Source organism: Sorex araneus, chromosome 2, assembly GCF_027595985.1.
Source record: "Sorex araneus isolate mSorAra2 chromosome 2, mSorAra2.pri, whole genome shotgun sequence".
Classification (NCBI taxonomy): Eukaryota; Metazoa; Chordata; class Mammalia; order Eulipotyphla; family Soricidae; genus Sorex; species Sorex araneus.
Genome location: NC_073303.1, coordinates 299,327,450 through 299,348,979, shown reverse-complemented (window position 1 = coordinate 299,348,979; position 21,530 = coordinate 299,327,450). Strand labels below are relative to the sequence as shown.

The following is a 21,530-nucleotide window of genomic DNA, read 5'->3' as shown; positions in this document are numbered from 1 at the left end:
TTGCAAGGAAAGTCATCAACAATACTTTATCAATATTTAAAAATGCAAAAGAGACAGAAGAAAATATAAAAATATGATATGAAAAGTTATAATAATAAGTGCAAGGAGAAATCAAGCAGTCTCTAAAAATGGTGTTAGATAAAATGCTTTAATTACATGAAAATCTGATTAAATAAGCTAAGTGAAGCACATAATAAACTATGGTCCCATTTCTATTTTAAGGAATATGCATAAAGGGATTAGAATGACACATACAGAAACATTGGGATTAATGCCAATTTTCTTTCATCATTTTTACTTAAATGACTTAAGTTGAACCCTATGTTCTGCTTTGCTTTCCATTATCTTGACTGTTCTCAAAGTATTACGTTTGCTGCATCCTGTGCATTTTCCTATCTTTGCATTTACAATTTAGTTCAAAAAATTTCTGATGTACAGAATGGTTTCCTATTTGACTCACGAGTCATGTATAAGTGTTTTAAAATTTCTCCACAAATCAAATTTTTGGTTGGTTGTTTTGTTCTCTTATTTTCATACTGACAGATCAGCTAATTTGTATTCTAGTTTGAAAATTTTTAAAAAAGGTTTACACCGTCTTCTGTTGTTTATCTAATATTAATATAGCTATTTCAGTTTTCCACAATTCAGATAAATGTTCTAATCTAATTTTGCAATTCTTGTCTTTTAACTAATTAAATAAATTGGCATGACTGTAACTGATATATGTTAGGACTTTTACTAATCATATTACACTATATGTTCTATGAGTCCTTCTTTAAGAGCTTCTCTTGCCTTTACCTTTCACCAATTCTTATGATTTTTACTGTTTCATATAAAAGACCACTGCTGGTATTCTGTGGATGTACTGATACGTGGGTGTATTGGCGTATGGGAATATCTCACTTGCTGGAGTAGGGAGCTGACCACTCAGTACTGTGCCCACTGTATCACTGCCACTGTCATCCCGTTGCTCATCGATTTACTCGAGTGGGCACCAGTATGACTCCATTGTAAGACTTGTTGTTACTGTTTTGGTCTTATCAAACAAATACCAAATACTGCCAGGCTCTGCCATGTGGGCGAGATACTCTCGGTAGTTAGCCGGGCTCTCTGAGAGGGGCTGAGGAATCGAACCCGGGTCAGCCACGTACAAGGCAAACACCCTACCCGCTGTGCTATCACTCCAGCCCGCTATGCCCACTACTCAGGACAAACAGAAAATGCAGAATACCTTTCTAAACTCGTGGCTCTGAGCTGGAGGAGCAAAACAGAACCACTGACAACCAGTTTCAAAACACACACCAGGGCCTCTCAGATAACGCAGTGGGTGCGGCACTGGCCTTGCTCATGGCTGACCTGATTTTGATTCCTGGCAACCCATTAGATCCTCAAGCCCACCAAGCAGAGCCAGGCATAAGCCCTGAGCATAGCTGAGTGTGGCCCAAAACCAACCAAACGACAACAACAGCAACAACAAAAAACCCCACACATATGCCTGGGTTCCACCCCAGATTTACTGCCTGAGACGTTTTCAGTCCTAGTTCAGCCATAGGCAGTTTATACAAACTCCCCAGGCAATACTTGTTACTACACTGGTTCCAACCACTCCAACAAGGGACTCAGAGAGAGTGTAGCAGCTAAGGTGCTTGCCTTGCATGGGGATGTCCCAGGTTTGTTTCTTAAGCCCTGCCCAGAGTGGTAGCTGAGCACAAAGCCAGGAGCATACCCTGGGCAGTAAGATATGGCTCCGCCCCCAAAAAAGAATCCCATCAAAGTAAAGGGGCAGGGGAGTCAGAGGGACAGTACCGCTTGTAGGGTGTTTGCCTTGCATGAGGCCAACCTGGGTTCAATCCCCAGCATATGATAGGTCCCCCTAGCTCCATTAGGACTTTTTAGCCAGGAGTAACCATTTTGAGCATCACCAGGTGTGGTCCCTAAACCAAAGGGGCCAGAGATGTAATACAGTAGGACAGTGCTTGCTTTGCAGGTGTGAGCCCCTGGGTTTGATTCCCCAGAGCTGCAAGAAATAAATGCAAGCAAATAATACACTAAGAAGGAAATCAGTTAAGACCTAAAATAAACAGCAGCTTGAAAAGCCACTAACCTATTAAAAAAATAAAATAAGAGCATCAGCTAACCCCAAATTCTCAGGGCTCTCTTATTACCCTTAAAGGAAATAAAAACAAAGGCAGCTACTTGCAGAGTATAACCAAGGTATGTGGGTATCCGCAGGATATACCTGAATTATTCTGGACTGTGTACATATTTCTCCGATTTGGCATCATTTTATAGTCATTCCCTTCTTTCCGGCTCCTCCGTGGCCCAATCTCCGAGGATTCCCTGGAGGAATGAAATTTAAAAAATTTTATGAGTCAGACTTCCAGACCAGGATCCGTTTCCACCCTGTTTTGCTTTAAGGACGTTTTCACACAACACTCTGGCCTCGAGCAAAGGGCAATACCTACGAGAATGAGTTACTCTGCGCTTCTGCCAGCCGCAGCCTCTTGGCGTGGTTCTTCCCTTGGTAGTGAGCCTGAGCCACGGCCGGGGAACTAAAGGCGGCATCACAGAGCTTACAGTAATCGTTCTCAGTGGCCAGGATCACTCGGCCTCCAGGCTTAAAGGAGCCCATCTAACATCCAAGACACAAAAAACAAGGCTGAAACATGTAGCGTGCATTCCCACCTTCTCTTCAAATTCCTTCTAAGACTTGGAAAAAGAACTGAGGTTATAGTATGACACAAATACTCAGTTTTATAAGGAAAGGAAATAATTCATGAGGATGCGGGGTATGAGGGGGGGTAGTGGGAAGCTAAAAGATAATATTTTGCATGACAGTCTTCTGTGAGTCAAACCGGTGAGCCACATTGTTATTTCCATCGATAACAATTCTTTTTCTTTCGGGGGTGGGGGGTTGGGCCACCCCCAGCTGTGCTCAGGGCTTACTTCTGGCTCTACGCTCAGGGATCACTCCTGGCAGTGTTCAGGGCACTAGACATGGTGTCCACTCCGGGCAATGTTCAGGGGGCCAGGCGTAATATCAGGGATCAAACCTGGCTCATCCGAATGCAAGCCAAGTGCCCTCCCTGCTGTACTATCTCTCTGGCCCTCATTACTTTTTTAAAATAAAATTTTAAAGATCATGGATAACTTGGGCAGCACTGCTGAGGTGTAAGATCATACTGCCAGAAGAGTAAAATCTACCCACGAGTCATGTCCACGCATTTTATTTAATGACTAAATCAGACTTAACTGCCAAATCCAGGAAGGCTATAAAGATCTATTTTAAAAAATAAGCCAGGCCCGCGAAGAGCCCACAAATTAGCTCCCGACTGAAGTAGATGAAAATAACCAGCAAACCCAAACAATTGCTCAGAGGTTGGGGAACACGCGACTGGCCCTCTGCTGTGTGCGTGAAGACAGCATGCGCGTCAGGCACGATACTGGGTTAGCAACAACGAGACGACAACCTAGATTTCGGTTAGAGGATAAATATTCAGTGACGCGTCTGGAAAGCACAGTTATCAGAAGCAAAGGAAGAAAATAAGAAGGCCTGGCGCTCTTTAAGAACAGCCCAGGGGCTGGAGCGATAGCACATCGGAGAAGGCGTTTGCCTTGCACACAGCCGACCTGGGTTCGATCCCCGGCATCCCATATGGTCCCCCAAGCACCGCCAGGAGTGATTCCTGAGTGCAGAGCCTGGAGTAACCCCTGAGCATCGCCAGGTGTGACCCAAAAAACAAACAAACAAAAAAAACCAAAAAAAGAACAGCCCAAGTTTCACCAAGGAGAGATCTTTCTGCGGACAAGATAGCTGCTTTCAAAACTCACAAAGGATGGTGCCCTGAGATACAGCGAAAACTCTGCCCGGGTGGGTGAAGTCAGTGAAAGACAACTCCCAGCTGTGGTGGTTCTCGGATTCCAGAGACCCGTCGGGGAAGCTGCACTTCGAGAACGAGAATGACTTTGCCTGAAGATCTCGGGGTATTTCCCCCCATCCTCTGATTTTCAGTTGGTGTTTTTGCTGGGGGCAGGGGAGGGAGGGAGGAGCTGTGCAGGGCGGTACTCCTGACTCCACACTCAGGGATCACTCCGGGCTGTGTGCTGGGGACCACATATGGCGCTGGGGATGGAACCAGGGCCAGCTGCGTACAAAAGGCAAACGCCCTGCTGGACGCCTTCTCTGGCCCCATCGGATTCTGTGTTTAACATACTTCATTTTCCTCACAACTTCAGGCCGATGCAAGCACAGCTAATTTTTCTACCTCCATTTTAACTAGAAAACTGGCATCCAGGCAAGGAGAATTCTACCATCAGGGCAAAGAGCACAAACCCAGTATCCAAATATCCTTCATTACTTTACGAACCATGAAACCTAGTGGGTAAGTTCCTTAGCTTGTCCAAGCTTATCGCAAATTTCTGAGTGAGACCAATGCTGCTAGTCTGCACATTCCACTTCAAATAATAAGACAAATATGTCTAAGTTACTGAGGCAGGAGGTACTTGCATTGGGCAAAATTAAAAATAATTTGAGTGCTTTTTTTTTTTCAAGTCAAACCTAATACAAAAAAAGAGCCAAGGGTCAACATTTAAAATAAAGGTATGATCGCTCTCATACCAAACTACAACTAAAGGCAAAGGAAAATCAGTAATGCTCATTCTGTGTTTAAGTTTCTGATATTTTGTTCACCACAGACTTTTTCCACATTAGTTTTGAATTTTTTTTTAAGCACTGCATTAGAACATGTGTCTTGATCTCTTTTCGCTCCCTCTTAAACTGTGTCTAAATCAAGCGATCACCCTCATCATAGCCCCAGCCTGTGAAATAATGCACAGAAAGTGCTCAGGTGGGGTTCTGATTTAGAACCACTACATGTGTCAATGTGCACATTACGCTTCAGACTAAGATTAAGGAAAATTCTGATTTCAACGGCCGTGAAAGTATAGGAGTATCTTGCTTTAAACACCTATTCTATCCTCAAAAGGTGGAAGGAACTTGCTCCCAGGCAAAGTCTTGAGAGACCTGATACAGGATCTGCACAGAGGAAAGAAAAAAGTTAAGAAACTGGCCTTGTGGCTGGAGAGAAAGTCCAGTGGGCAGTGTGCATACCTTGCACCTGGCTACCCCAGTTTCATTCCCAACACCACATATGGTCCCCCACTAGGACTAACCTGAGCACAGCTGGGGGGAGGGGGGTTAGGGGAGGGGCAAAATAACCCAAAACAACAACAAATTGATTGACTGCAATACAGACATAAATGTTTAAAATATCTTTGCTTTGCATTCAGGGGGTTAGTCTAGACATTCTGGGTCTCTTAACTGAAAGACAGATTCAGGAAACAACTTGCTTTTACCGTTTCATGCCTCACAACCAAAGCCAGTGAAATCTGGGCATGCATTAGATCCAGCGCTGTAGTTTAAGAGATTAAAAAGTGAGCCCTGTCAGGAATATTGGCCCAACTACATCGTGAAGGTCACGTGGATGACAAATTTCGCCCAAGATCACCTGGGCCTGAGCCAGCTGCCAGGCTGACCCTGCTCACCTGTGGGGGGCCTGGGACCCCGGGAGTCGCCACAGGCTCCACCACGCTGCTCACTCTAGCAGGAGGAGGGCAGCTGTTTGCTGCATAGTAATTTCGGAGTTTCTTACCATGATTTTTTCCCTAGAAGGAAAAAGAAATGAGTAATCAGCATAATGTGGAAACTGTCGCATCACTGTCCACTGATGTATTCACTAAAATAAAAATGCTGGGGGGGCAGTGGCGGGGGAGCCACAAAGCACTACCAAGTACATTTACTCTCTCATAGATATGGATACACACAAAAATATACACATAAGACTGTATATAGGTGAACGCTAATGAGAGCTGATTTTTAGATTTTAAAGAAAGGAAAGTATATGCTGGTTCTCACAAGAATGATTAAATTTTATCTGGAAACAATAAGGGAACAACCGCCCCCACAAAAAAAAAAAAAAAAGAAAGAAAGAAAGAAAGAATTTCCTCTAATTTCTAGAAAAGTAGCACAATTTCCAGCCTCCTCTCATTCATACACTCACATTCACTGCCTAAATATGAATTCCAGGACACTCTGATTATTCTACTTTATGAATCAGTAATGAAATAGATAATCCAATAATTCTTACAAAAGCAGCCCTTATAAAGACCACTAGGGCAGTGATAGCTGGAAATGATCACTGGACAGGAACTGAATGCTGTAAGGAGGAAAAGGGATACACATGACATCCTTTCAGCACCTGTACTGGAAACTACTGGAAACCGCAATGGCCAGAGCCGGAGAAGGAGAGAAGGAGAATGGGAGAAGAGAGGGAGGGAGACAGAGAGACAGAGAGACAGAGAGACAGAGAGACAGAGAGACAGAGAGAGAGAGGGGGAGAGAGGGAGAGAGACAGGGGGAGGGAGAGATGGAGAGAGGGAGAAGGAGAGGGAGAAAGGGGGAGAGAGAAGAAAAGTGTCTGCTATAGAGGCAGGCTGGGGGAGGGTTGGAGTTGGGGGAGGGAAATTGGGGACACTGGTGGTGAGAAATGTACACAGGTGAAGGGATGGGTGTTGGAATATATTATGACTGAAACCCAGTCATAACTTTATAACTGTGTATTTCACGGTAATTCATTTAAAAAAAAAAGACTTCATAAAAATAAATAAAGCCCCTTCTTACGAAGGAGTCTCATGTGAGCATCAGTGGCTGACAGAGATCCCATGTATCACTATTATCCACACATGGCAGTGGAGGAGCTATGATCCAGAGCACGGGCAGTCATGTGGGGGCAGGGCGGGGTGTTGGGGAAGGTGGTCCTTTGTCCCAATGCCTTCAGGAGTACTAGGGAGCACAGCAGGCCAGAGGCAAGCCGTCCAAAGCCAAGGGGCTCCAAGGACCCACCCTGAAGTGCCTTGAAGTGGCACTGCCTCCCTCTGAGTTTATTTAATTTACTGATACTGTCAGTCGAAGGTTCCCACACTTACCTGGCCAAGCAGGGGCAGAGCAGCCCACTTTGGGAAACTGCTTCCCAGGGCTCCCCTCCCTGATCTGACATGAACTGGGAAGGGTCCGGATCTAAATGCATCTAAAGGACACTAAGGCAGCACGTTATTCTCAAAAGTGAACCCCAGGGGCCAGAGAGCCATAGCACAGCGGGTAGGGCATTTGCCTTGCATGCAGCCAGCCCGGGCTCGAATCCTAGCATCCCTATTCCATATGGTCCCCTGAGCACCGCCAGGAGTAACCCCTGCTCATCGCCAAGTGTGACCCAAAAAGCAAAAAAAAAAAAAAAAAAAAGAGTAAAAGTGAATCCCAGAGAATTCAAACCTGAAAGGCAAACACTTGAGCAGTATTCCGTGTTAGGCTTTCACAAAGTGGGTGACACCCCCCAGGGTTACAACTGAGAGGCCCTGAGTCAATTATTTTTCATGAAAATGGGGTGAGGGCCAAACATGTTTGGGAATCTCTGTACTTAAGCTCAACTGTATAAATAAGCAGGACTAGCCCGAGTGACAGGTGCTAAAAGCTGATCAAGCAGTGAACTCAGTTCTGCCCTCTGGCCACTGATTTCGATGACGTTTCTACCATGAGCGTAGGACCTGAACAGCACACCCATGATGTTTCTTCCATGAGTGTAGTATCTGAACAGCACTCCCATCCTCCCCACTCCCCCACACCCACCAGCTGGGAAGGTCCCAGTAGGCGCAACAGCGTGGGGTTCACGGAGAGGGGGTTTTCTGTTTGTCTTCTTACATAAATCCAGGGAAAACCGGGTAACCTTTTCAGCGGGGAGGTCAAATACGTTTGGGAACCTATCTATGCTCCAGAGCGACATTTCCCAACAGGGAACCACACAATGTCCTGGAAGCCCCCCCACCCCCCCAATCCTGACATTCCAAGGAAGTCACAGGTAAAAATTGCATAAACATTTGGTCAAGGTACAAGACTAGGTGTTGATTGTACTCTAACTCTAAACAGACTCACAACTGACATTCTCTTCTTCATCTTTCGTGATTCCCTCTCGCATCTTATCTCTTGTTTCCCAAATATTGCCTTGTCCATAATTCTCCCTTCCTCTTCTCCCCATTTCTAAGCAAACTCTAGGTTATCTTGCCTGGTCTCGCATCCTTAAAATACAAGCAATAGGGCTGGAGCGATAGCACAGCAGGTAGGGCATCTGCCTTGCACGCAGACGACACGGGTTTGATTCCCAGCATCAACTGGGAATGGTTGATGGTCCATATGGTCCCCCGAACACAGGAGTAATTTCTGAGTGCAGAGCCAGGAGTTAACCCCTGTGCATCACTGGTGTGACCCAAATAGAAAAAAAAAAATACAGGCAATAAATGAGAGCCGCCCCAGATTGTCTCGCTCCATTCCTGTTGTGGACGAATGTTGGTGTCCTATGAAAATTTCCATGGTGAACTCTAATCCCAGTGTGATAACTGCTTGGAGTGGAGCTCTAGGGAGATCATGAGAGATGAAAATGGAGCTTAACATTTGTCCTTCTAAGAAGACAGCAGAGAATTCCCTTGCTCTCTTGTCTCATCAATCAAAGAAGTTGCTATCGGCAACCCAGAAGGGGGCCGTGAAGAAAGCCTATTTAACTTTGGTTGGGCAGCTAGACAGTGACCAACAATGTGTAAGCCAGAGAACCAGAGGACCTGGCATGCCTTCATCCCCCACAAGATAGGATGCTGTTTCCCACTCAGAAGGAACGAAAGGGGCGGTTCTCCAAAGGTTAGAGAGAGACCTGTTAACCTTGGATTCAGGGACTTGCATTCGGATCTTACCAGGAACACACTGTCTTTTGTTCTGCTTATGAATAAGCCCTGCTTGTTACTGGAGTCACTGAATGCTTTCCCTTGAGGTCAACATATTTGGTGTCCCACACAAGCAGGCCAATCCCCCACCTCTCTTAAACTGGTGGAAAGTCAGGGTTGGTGGGCTCTCTTAGCCACCCTGGAGTTGGGGGTAAGTTTTCTTCTGCATTGGAGATTCCCCCAAATTTGGCATTAATCTCTTCAGGGCTTTATTCAAAAATCAAAAACTTACTTTTACTTTTGATTTCAAGTCTATCTGTCAGATGGTACCTGTCACACTCACAGTTTTCCCTTTAAGAGGCTGGGTTGACCCAGTGGATCAGTTTCAACAATTTTCACACCACTTGCAATAGGAGCCCTCCTGAAACATCATTTGGCATGTCCGTCCCTGCTTGACCTACGAAAATCTTTTGCTGACTCTTCCCCATTTAACACATTACAATACCCTTACCCAGGAATACTCTTCCTGATTAATCCCAAAGAATGTATTCATTACCATTTGGTATGACCTGCTGAACCTTTGTGATAATCTGTAAGGATTTATCCTTTGGGTAAAATGCTGACAATGAGTCAGTTATTGTTCATATTTGAAAGGTGAAAATGGTAAAGGTAGTGCTGAGTGTGCACCAATAGCTCCTGTGTCCTCACTGTGGCCAAAATACACCTTTTTCATGAAAATAAAGGCCTACTGCCCAATCAAGGCTCAAAAAAAAACTGTCCCCACATTGACACAGACAACAGAAACATATGCTACCAGAGTAGCTCAGAATTTTGCAACGCTGTAGAAGCAAAATACCTTCCTTACTTTGAGTTGAGATAAAATGTAAAACTGGTCCTTATGTTCAGGAATTGTCAAAAAAAAAAATCACACTTTTGGGTGAGTCTGAAAACAGAAAGCTCACAGCCTCACACCTCTGGGGGAAACTTCAGTGGCAAGGATGCAGAGCTGCCTGGGCCCTGGGGTTCCATGGATGACCAGGGTCACCCCGGCAGTGTATGGAGGCCTTGGGGGGGGGGCGCTATTACACCTGGTAGTACCTGAGGGGCCATGTGGTGCCAAAATTCCAACTTCAGTCCCAGAGCACACAAATCACACACCCTTTAGTACTGAGCTATCTCCCCACCTCCCCCAAATTACACTTTTACTTGCTGCCTTACCTACAGAAAAACTCCAGGGCACTCTGAAATCCAATGTCTAGGGAATTACCATGTTGATTATTTCACAGGCAATGTTGCATTTAAAGGACCTCTGTCAGGATTTAAAAGAACATTTCTCCAACCGACAACTTGGAACCCTGTTCTTCAACCTACAGCTTGTGGACGAGGACAAAATGTCTCCCTCCCCCCAGTCATGTAGATGGAATTTTTATCTACATGATTTGGGTGCTACTTGGTTGTGGGGTAAGCTGGACACTTGCAGATGTCAGAGTAGATAAAAATAGTAATATCAAAACATTGAATTTAATAAATAAGATGAGTTTGGAGTTTTTGTCTAAAGCATCAGCCAATCCACAAAACACTTATTTTCCCCAGTCCATAGGTGCAGAAAGGTTGAAGAATGCTGACTCAAAAGAACTGACCAGAGAAGCCTAATGATTTACCCCAGAAAAAGAGAAATAGGACTAGAAACTAAGTAACCGTGGGTATGACAACAAACAGAAGTTTTGGTTTGGACCAGAGAACAACAAAGTCCAACCAAGGAGGCTAAGAATTTCCATCGAATCACTGTACATGTACTAAACCATTGTTCCACTGATAAAGGAGCATTCGTGGATCAAAATGGGTCTGGGAAAATACAAAGATCACAGCAAGTGGCTATACCTCTCTTGTCCCACCTGTCCAAAATACAATCTGGGAATACAAAATACAGTCTCATAGTTCCTGGGCACTTTAAGTTGCCGAATAGCCATGAGAGGTCTGGCAATTAAACATCATAGTTAGCCAATCTCATGAATTAAAAAATGGTTAATTCAAGATCCTCATGCTTATTTTCTCACTGGAATGCGGTTTGCCTTTGTAAACAGACTACTGCCTCTTCGGGCGAGTAGGGACTAAAGTCCTCTTGGAGAAGATCATACCTACCTGGGGAATACTTAGACTGAAGAAGAGAGGGCAAATTTCACTGGGAAGACTCTCCAAAAGGTTAATGCTACTTGTTTGGCACCATTTTCATGGTGTCTCTCTTCCTTAATCATCTGAGTCAAAGCACCAATGGTACAATTAAAATCCAACCGATTAGGGGTTATGGATGTAGCTGAGTAGCAGATCACATACATATACAAGACCCTGAATGCCATCCCTGGCACCAGCAAGGTGTGGCAGAGAAACTGACCAGATTTGTAAAAACCATAAACACTTTGGGCTTCTAAATCTCAGATTCAATCTTTTAGAACTCATTGACTCACTTTTTTGCGGTCAATCCAGGACACTCAATCACTTAGTGACTGCCCCTGAGACTACACAGTTGGTCAGAGGAGATGTAACTCAGTATTATAAGTGCCTAATTGTTTTGATCAACAGTAACCATGTTCTCAGGGAATAATGGAATAACACTCCCACAGCCCACTCCAGGGAAAGGAAGGCCACATGCCACACACCCTGTGGTCTCGACATGTCATCTCTAAGACAAGACGCCTTCAGATAAACTCTCTTCGAGTCTCTGAGAAAGAATTACAGCGAACCCAACTTCAAAGGGAAGAGTCTTAGGTTGACGTGACATACCAGAACAAACACTGTACAGCCTCACTGGCCCTTCATGCCCTCTGGTGACCTGAAAAATGAAGGCTTCCAGAAAACTGAGGCTGACAACCTCAGAGAAGGCGATCTTCCCAAAATTACTAAACCAAGACTGGAAATGGTTTTGTTTTTTCTTATTGTTGTTTTTGCCCTGTTTTCTTTTCTCCATCTTTCCCAAATATGGATGAAGCCCTTGCACCAATCTTTCCATCTTGGTAATTTGGATTTTTTACTACTTACTACTATTATTTGAATCTTTAACCTTGAGTGAGATGACCAAATTCCACAATCCAAACTACTGCAGAGGGAGTACTGGGAGACACCTCAGAGCACCAGAGCTCACCCTTTACATGCGGGACCCCTGCACCAAAGGCCCGTCAGCACCACCAGAACGCCCCCAAGCACTGCAGGGCATGGTCACCAACATAAAAACTGCCTCATCTCAACAATTTTAACTCAAGGGCTGAAAGAATCCTGAAGAATGACCCTGCTAAGCAAGGCATTCTAGCAGTGTGGTAATTCTGTCTGTATGATAGCAATACCAACAGTTACTTAAAGATAGATGCCTCAAGAGAAATCAGAAATTTAATAACATAAAATAAAGAATTTGCATCAAATAATTGATGGCAGCAAGTTGTGCCAAATAATCCTCTATCATTTGATAGAGTTAGCCGGATTCTCAGATTTGGCTTCTGGTTTAACTCCATTATTACCAACAAGACTTATTACCATTGCTAGATTCTGCCTTCGCACGCATATTGCTAAATTCCACTCTTACTGTCAAGAAAACTTTGTAGAAATCACATGCCTCAGGGGATGAGGCCAAACCAGTGCTTGGAAAGGATCTCCACCGCCAACGACTGTGGAGAAATACAGATTGTAGACACGACACCCTGGAAGGCCCTTTCGGGCACAGATGCCACAAAAGCTGGGCTATCCCTAACTACAACTCAGCAACGGTTCTAGAGAACAACCTAGATGAATGGGGGAAACGTGATATATGGGAAGTCTATTTCAATGTAACCAGGAGGCTAGAGCCATGGTGTCCAACCACCATTCCACAGTGTAAAAAGGTTGAAAAGCACTGGGCTAGATGATACGCTTGTGCCTGAGCAAACCACAGGCTCCAACATGCCTTGCATTTCCCCTGCACATGGATGCTGTGGTCCCTGTCTGCTGCAACAAAAGGGGGTGTCCCCCACAGGTAATGGAAGCAGGAGGCTGTCGATTACTGGAAGAGGGTGCCCTCACCACCCAGTTCTCTTCAGTCTGCACTCTCTTCTGTCATTTTGCTTCTGAAGAAGCCCTTGGTGAAATAACTGACTGGGCATTATGGTTTTCAATACAGATACTGAGGTTATCATGCTTGCTCCTTTATCTAATTTCAGTACACATCTCCCATCCTGTCTGATTCCTCCAATCATCATTTTCTTAGTGATTCCTTCTCTATTCCAGCTGCCTTCTGCCCCCAACTCCCACCCCCCACCCCCACTCAGCTCATGAGGCAGGCTTCCAGCTATGAAGCAATCTTCCTGGCCCTTGTATCTACTGTCCTTGGGTGTCAGTCTTATGTTATTTCATATTCCACAAATGAGTGCAGTCCTTCTCTGTCTGTCCCTCTCTTTCTGACTCATTTCACTTTGCCTGATACTCTCCATATCTATCCACTTATAAGCAAATTTCATGACTTTATCTCTCCTAACAGCTGCATAGTATCCCATTGTATAGATGTAGCACTGTAGCACTGTCATCCCCTTGTTCAATGACTTGCTCGAGTGGGCACCAGTTATGTCTCCATTGTGAGACATTGTTACTGTTTTTTGCATATAGAATAATACGTCACGGATAGCTTGCCCGGCTCTGCTGTGCGGGCGGGATACTCTTAGTAAACTTGCCCAGCTCTTCAAGAGGGACGGAGGAATCAAACCCAGGTCAGATGCATTCAAGGCAAATGCCCTACCCGCTGTGCTACTTCACTCCAGTCCTGTGAAGATGTACCAAAGTACACTTGGGATATTGGTGGTGGGAAATGTGCACTGGTGGAGGGATGGGTGTTTGATCATTGCGTGACTGTAACTCAAACATGAAAGCTTGTAACTATCTCACAGTGATTCAATAAAGTAAAATAAAAAATTTTAAAGAAATAACCGATTATTTTTATTACGAGCAACAAGACTTTCATCAAAACCCAACTATGCTGGCCTGCAAATTTCTGATTTCTAGCTTCCTGAACTGTGAAAGAGAAAGGTTTTGTTCTTTAAATCACCCAGTTTATGTTTACTGGGGGAAGGAGGAGTGAGAGTTTGGTTTGGGGCCACACCCCCCAGTGCTCAGGACTTACTCCTGGCTCCGCCCTCAGAAATCACTCCTGGCGGGCTCAGGGCACCATACAGGATGCAGGGAACCAAACACCCTGTCTGCTGTATACTTTCTCTGGCCCCAGGTTATGGTTATTTGTGACAGCAGTTCCATCACAAGGCAAACCATTCCAGAGCCAGCTAACCAACTGTGCTTCCACTATGTGCATTTCGCGGTGATAAACTATCATTCAACTTAAAAGATCTAATTTGAAGTACCAGGAGGTTGACTCCATGGCTTCGAGGCTGGCCTCACGATCCGGGGAAAGGTCAACTCAGAGAAGCGATCACCTACTACATTGTAGTCAAAGGCCATGTGGGGGAAGGGAGTTGCGGGCTGAATGAGGGCTAGAGACTGAGCACAGCGGCCACTCAACACCTTTATTGCAAACCACACCAGCTAATTAGAGAGAGAAAACAGAAGGGAATGCCTTGCCACAGTGGCAGGGAGAGTGGGGGGGAGATGGGATTGGGGAGGGTGGGAGGGACACTGGGTTTACGGGTGGTGGAGAATGGGCACTGGTGAAGGGATGGGTTCCCAAACTTTGTATGAGGGAAGTATAAGCACAAAAGTGTATAAATCTGTAACTGTACCCTCACGGTGATTCTCTAATTAAAAATAAATAAATTTAATAATAAAAAAAAAAAAAGATCTAATTTGTACCTTCTGATTCCTCCCCCTCAGGACTTTTTCGTCTCTGCCTTGACCACTAAATGGCACTATTCCCCATCCAGTTACTCAAGAAAAGCTCAGGGGTCCTTTCCTCATTCCACCCTTTCTTAAAACCAACACATCTGGTCCATCAGCAAGTCTTGACAGGCTACCTCCAATATACATCCTAGGTCATTCTGCTTATGTTCATGGACAAAATACGGTAAAATAATCTATCAACATCCGTCATTGAAGGAGGCAGCAACTCTGAAATAGAGTGCTCTCCCCTGCGGCCCCTATGATATTAGTCATGTCATCAGAGCGACAATTCAAGACATAATCTGATCATGCCACTCGCTCACTTAACAAGGACTTCCCTGGGGCCAGAGATAGTACAGAGGATAAGGTGCCTGCCTAACAGGTGGCTTGACCCAGATTCCATCCCCAGCACGCCAATTGGTCAGCAGTGAACCCTGAGCACAAAGTCAGGAGTAAGCCCTGAGCACCACTGGGTGTTGCTGCAAAAGAAAAAAATACCAGTATACAAATAAATCTTATCTAGAAGTTACTACAGGATCTGGTCTTGTCTGCTTGCTCAGATTTTTTTTTTTTTATACAGTACTCTTCCCCATTGTGAAACTTGTTGTTACTGGTTTTTCTTGGCATATCAAATATGCCAAGGGGAGTTTGCCAAGCTCTACCGTGCGGGCAGGGCAGGATACTCTCAATAGCTTGCTGGGCTCTCCGAGAGGGACAAAGGAATCAAACTGGGGTTGGCCGCAAGCAAGGCAGACCTGGGTTGATTCCTCTGTCCCTCTAGGAGAGCCCAGCAAGCTACCGAGAGTATCCTGCCCACATGGCAGAGCCTGGCAAACTCCCCGTGGCGTGTTTGATATGCCAAGAAAAACCAGAGCCTAGCAAGCTACACCATGGTGTATTCGATGTGCCAAATATAGTAACAAGTCTCACAATGGAGACGTTAATGGTGCCCACTCGAGCAAATTGATGAACAACAGGACGACAGTGCTACAGTGCTACTCTTCCCCAGTATTGAGGTAAGAGAGGTAACCTCTTACCTCAATACCCTTTTAGTCTGTTTCTTCTACCCAGAATGCTTTCTCAGACCTCTGCAGAGTTGATTCATTCTTACTGTATAGGTCTCAACTACCAGTATCTCACCCAAACTAATGTGCCACCTCCATTTATTCCTTCCCTCCCCTTACCCCCCTTCACCAACACACACACACACACACACACACACACACACACACACACAAACACATTCCTATCACATTACCACACTGTCTGATGCAAGGTTTTTTTGCAAGGTATACCATTTATTGCCATAATGCTTAACAGTTTGATTCCTGCGGAATGTAAGCTCCTTAAAGGTAAGAATCTGATGATCACTCTGGACAAGAACTGAGTGCTGAAAGGAGGTAAAGCAATATACATAACATGATAACCTTTCAGTACCTGTATTGAAAAATCACAGTGTCTAAAAGGAGGGAGGGAGAGAGAGAAAGAGAAGAGAAGAGAGAGAGAAAGGGGGAGGGAGAGAGAGAGAGGGAGAGAGAGAGAGAAGAGAGAGAGAGGGAGAGAGAGAGGGAGAGAGAGAGAGAGGGAGAGAGAGAGAGAGGGAGGGAGAGAGAGAGGAAGAGAGAGAGAGAGAGGGAGAGAGAGAGGGAGAGAGAGAGAGAGAAAGGTGTTTGCTATAGAGGCAAGCTGAGGAGTAAGGGTGGGGAACCCTAAGACATTAGTGGTGGCAAACGTACACAGTGAAGGGATGGGTATTCGAACCTTGTATGACTGAAACCCAACTTTGTGACTGTGTATCTTGCGGTGATTCAATTAAAAAGGAGAATTTTTAAAAAATGAAAAACAAAATTTTAGAAAACAGGTTTGGGCTGTACATAGTACAGTAGGTAGGGCACTTGCCTTGCAGGTGACCCACTCAGGCTCGATCCCTGGCACTACATACAGTCCCCTGAGCACCACCAGGAGTGATCCCTGAGCAGAGCCAGGCGTGATCCAAAACTAAATGATGTGTGTGTGTGTGTGTGTGTGTGTGCGCTCGCGCATGCGTGTGTGAGCACGCGTACTTCTGTGTATAAAGTAGACTAGGTTATTGATTCTTCAATAGAGAATAGCTGAAATACCATTAAAATTTGACAAACCACTTTTTCAGGGGTCCAAATTCTTTTACTGCTCAAATATTTTAACTCATGACAACGTATATAAGGGAAAAGAATTCAGAGATGTGAAATAACACAGTAGCAAAATATATCAAGTAGAAACTGACAAACTGACCAAATAAATGAAAGTACATGATTTTAAATGTATAAACAATGGGGAAATGAGAATGGATTATAAAGGCTATTTTCATGGGTCATGAGTATACATTTTTGAGCAGTTCTGACTTTTGAACTATTTAAATTTTCATACGACTTCATGAAAACTCAGAAAAATGGATGAAAGTCAACAAGGACTGAGGAGACAAATCAAACACAAAAAGAAGCAAACCCAACTGACCAAGTGGGAAAAAAATGGTAATATAAGCACACTGCTGGGCAGAGGAAGAAGAGTACTATTCACATAGCCACAGTCTAACAGCATCTCCTCATCAGTACTTACTAAGCAGAGAGCAAAGAGTTAATGACATAGAACCCTGGCACACAGAACCTTAGTAACCTGAAGTAACTTAGTAAAACAAACTTAGTAAAACAAAGTGTCTTAGTGTGTTTGCTATCCTAATGGTAAAGACTAAAAGAACAATGTATAAATATTATCCCCTCTAGGCAGAAGGCTCCTTTTCACAAGGATACAGTTTATCTACCCCCAAACTGCTTTATGAGCAATGAGCATACCTGAGTCTCCTGTACCCACATGCAATACATACATAAGTCTGCACTTTCCGGATTACAAAAGCCCCAGGTTCTCACTGCTAAAGGAGTTAATGGTTAAGAAAAGATGCAAAGACGGAATGCACAGGGTCATGTTCTAAACTTGGAAGTGTAGGCTTGAATTTTTAAGAGAACTATTAATGTAGGGGGGAAAGTTAAACAAGTGTCTGCACACACATTCATACATGACTCTACATATTTATGTATGACTGTCACTGAGAAGAAATAATGACTCCTTTCACCCCATGTAACAAAGAGCACATCTTCCACTCACATTTTGGTTTCTACGTACCACGCTCTAATAAAAGACACCTAGCTCCTTAAGAAAGAGCTGGCTTGTGAAAATACAAGAAACCCCTGGGTGATTTGATATTGCAAGGATAGAAGTACGCAAAAAATTATGGGAATCTGTCAAAAACACACAAGGAACAGCTAAAAAAAAGACTCACAGTGGTCAAATCTGGGACTACTTAAACATCAAAGCAACAGTTTTTCAACAAATTGCCCTCCCGGATACAGGTGATTCAGATTCCACTCCAGCCCTCTGCTCAGAATATCAAAGGAAGTTGCAAGAACCCAACCAAGAGCGATATCTGAATTACCACTTAGAACTGTAAAACTGGTTTTTGGCTTAAATGGACTATGTGCCGACTGATTTCACGAAGAGCAACCAACTAAAAATGTCAGCTGAGCCCACACTCCGCTGCCACCTCCACGCAAGCCCACTTCACTGGCCCCGTTTCACAGTGCCATGGCTAAATCTGGAAGAGATGCGAGTCAAGCCGCTAAGATTCATGGGCGCAGTGGGCTCCCGGCTGAAAACTCCAGGGCTCCCTTGGGGCGGGGGAGTGGGTAGGCCGAGTCCCTCACCTGCTGAAACCCCAGCAACTGCACACACCCACCACACCTGGGCCAGGCCAATGGGCAACGCCACTGCTGCACCACTCATCCCTGCAGAAAATTCCTGGTACACTAGTTTTTAGGTTGAGAACTCTGGGGTCTTCTTGGAGTGAGGGCAGAAAGCCCGCCCCTCCCTCCCACTCACCCACCCCACCCAGCTCTACAGCTCCTAGAGTTCCGGGAGCAACACCTTCACATTCCACAATAATGACATTCCAGGAGGAGCACACCAAAGGAGATGGCAAAGGAGCATCTTTAGAAGCTGGGTGACAGGAGCCAACTAGGTTCGATAAACAAAAACAGTCACGCAGCAGGCTCAGCTAGCAGCAATTTAGTAAACCCTCAGACAAGAATCTGATGACCCCCTGGTGAGAGAGCAATTTTTACAAATTTTCTTTTACTTAATTTTTTTAAGTGATTCCATTAGCCATTTAGTTGTCTGTAACAAGCAATAGAAGAAAACGGGGGAGGAAAGGTGACTCTAGTGGTGGGAACTGGTGTGGGAATACTGAATGCCCGCAACAACTATATTATGAACAACACTGCAAGCCACAGTGTTTATAAATCATTTTTATTTTTTACAAAAATGAGTAACAGTTGAAGACAGTCTATCCCTGAATAAAATGAAAGTACTAACCTAACTGATCATGATACAAATGAATAAACAGAAAGGGAAAAGTTTTTCCTCAAGTCCAATTAGTAAGAGTGGAAAGATATGACTAAGGAAGAAAAATACCCACTTGGCAAATGCCACATTAATAATCATTGAAGGGAAATTGCATCAATGGGGGACTGAAATAGCTGACTGAAAAGTATGAACGGCAATATAATACTTACATAGTCTCAACATTTTTTTAAATTTTATTTAATTTTTAATTTAATTTAATTTTTTTTTTTTTTTTTTGCTTTTTGGGTCACACCCAGTTATACTCAGAGGTTACTCCTGGCTGTACACTCAGGAATCACTCCTGGAGGTGCTGGGGGACCATATGGGATGCTGGGAATCGAACCCAGGTCGGCTGCGTACAAGGCAAATGCCCTACCTGTTGTGCTATCACTCCAGCCCCTCAAAATTTCTACTCAGATGATACTCAATGAAATCCAAAAACAGAGCTGGAGTTCAACCTCAGGCATTGCACTGGCCCCTCAGCACTATCAGGAGTGAGCCCAGGGCACTGTTGGGTGTGGCACAAATGCCAACAAAGAAAAAAATCATATAAGATGAAAAATAGTAACTGTACTAAGAATTATACTAGCAGACACCAAAGTTAACTGCAATGCAAAATGTTCACATGTTCTTCCCAACATGATTCAAGAGGAAAGGCTTACTGCTTCTTAATAAAAAAAACAAACAACAACAAAAATGTAACATCAATTTAATCACAGGGAAACATCTAACAAACGCAAACTGAGGCATCCTACTAAACCAGCCCAGATTAAAGAAGCCCTAACAATGGAGGCTGGAGCGATAGCACAGCGGGTAGGGCATTTGTTTGCACGCGGCCGACCCAGGTTTGATTCCCAGCATTCCATATGGTCCCCTGAGCACCGCCAGGAGTAATTCCTGAGTGCAGAGCCAGAGCTAACCCCTGTGCATCGCCAGGTGTGACCCAAAAAGAAAAAAAATTTAAAAAATTAAAAATTAAAATATGTGTGTGTGTGTGTGTATATATATATATATATATATATATATATATATATATATATATATATATAAAGAAGCCCTAACAACAACATCCTAAACTTCAGTCTGGGTCCTAGACACACAAAAATAATACCAACAGACCACTAACAACAGGTAGTCTCTAGATCCAATTACTATACTGTTTTCAATTTTTATTTCCTGATTTTGAACACTGTATTGTAATTAAATACTATAATTAAATGGGTTTGCAAGTTAAAGGTGACACAAATTAAGACGCACACAGGTGGGCTGGAGCGATAGCACAGCGGGTAGGGCGTTTGCCTTGCACGAGGCCGACCTGGGCTCGATTTCCAGCATCCCATATGGTCCCCCAAGCACCAGCAAGAGTTATTTCTGAGTGCAGAGCCAGGAGTAACCCCTGTGCATCGCCGGGTGTGACCCAAAAAGCAAAAAAAGAAGAAGAAGAAGCACACACGTAAACAGCATGTGTGGGGCAACTGAATTTCAAATTCAAAACACCAGGCTTCCACTTCGCCCTAGGCCAACACAGGTACATCTCAGGCACCAGGAAGCATTCTGAACACTCATACTTACTCTTAGGCTTTATTAGTATTACTATCATCATTTTCTTTCTATGCAAAATAAATATCCCCAGGACCAGAGCTATAGTACAGCAGTAAGGCACTAGCCTTGCATGATCCAGGTTCGATCCCCGGAATCCCCTATGGTCTCCCAAGCTTGCCAGGAGTGATTCCTGAGGAAAGAGCCAAGAGTAAGACCAGGTGTGGCCAAAAACAAACCAAAAATATCCCCAAGATTAAACCTCTAGGAAGTAGTGAGGCTAAAAATTTGAACTCCTATCTGACCCCAAAGTCCATGATTACATGTTTTTAACTGATATCCATTTATAAATCAGATATAATGAAGAGAATAATAAGAAACCAAGAAGGCTTTTAGAATTAATTATGACTGTCAAAAAAGTCCCAGCATCCCATATGGTCCCCTAAGCACTGCCAAGAGTAACCCCTGTGCATTGCTGGGTATGACCCAAAAAAGAAAAAAAAAAAAATTCAAGGGTAGGGAGGGGATGCAACTAAGAAGTAGTATGTAAGGCTTGATCCAGATGGTATTTAGAATATAAAGACAATTTTTTAAAAATATTCAACAGTAGAACTCTAGAACATCTTTTCCAAAATTAAAGAGTAAGAAAAGAGACAAACAGTATTTTAAAAAAACAAGCCAGCAAGTCCAAGATAGGGTTAAGAAGATTAGCGAAAGAGAGAAAGACAAAAGAAAAACAATAATATATCAAGGAAATAGTATCAAAGAGAATTCCCCAGAGCTCAAGAGAAACAGGAGTATGCAAACTGAAAGGATCTACTAGGACTGACCCGACAAATGAAAAAAAGAGCCAGAGCGAGACACATTCATCACTGTGAAATTTCAGATAACAGAATAAAAAAAAGAGAGCCTAAGAGCTTTCAAAGGGGGGGGAGTACAAAATAGGTCACCCA

The 21,530-nt window shown here is 44.0% G+C and overlaps 1 protein-coding gene across 1 annotated transcript in view; it reads right to left on the bottom strand.

Annotated features, from left to right (window-relative positions):
- Positions 1 to 21,530, bottom strand: part of ZMAT3 (zinc finger matrin-type 3) — a 42,930-nt gene that overhangs the window by 7,849 nt on the left and 13,551 nt on the right. Inside the window, exons 3-5 of the mRNA XM_055126686.1 lie at positions 5,545 to 5,664; positions 2,466 to 2,632; positions 2,240 to 2,340 (exon numbers count right to left, since the gene is read on the bottom strand). Coding sequence (XP_054982661.1) covers positions 2,240 to 2,340; positions 2,466 to 2,632; positions 5,545 to 5,664 — 388 coding nt within the window. The remainder of the gene's footprint in view (positions 1 to 2,239; positions 2,341 to 2,465; positions 2,633 to 5,544; positions 5,665 to 21,530) is intronic.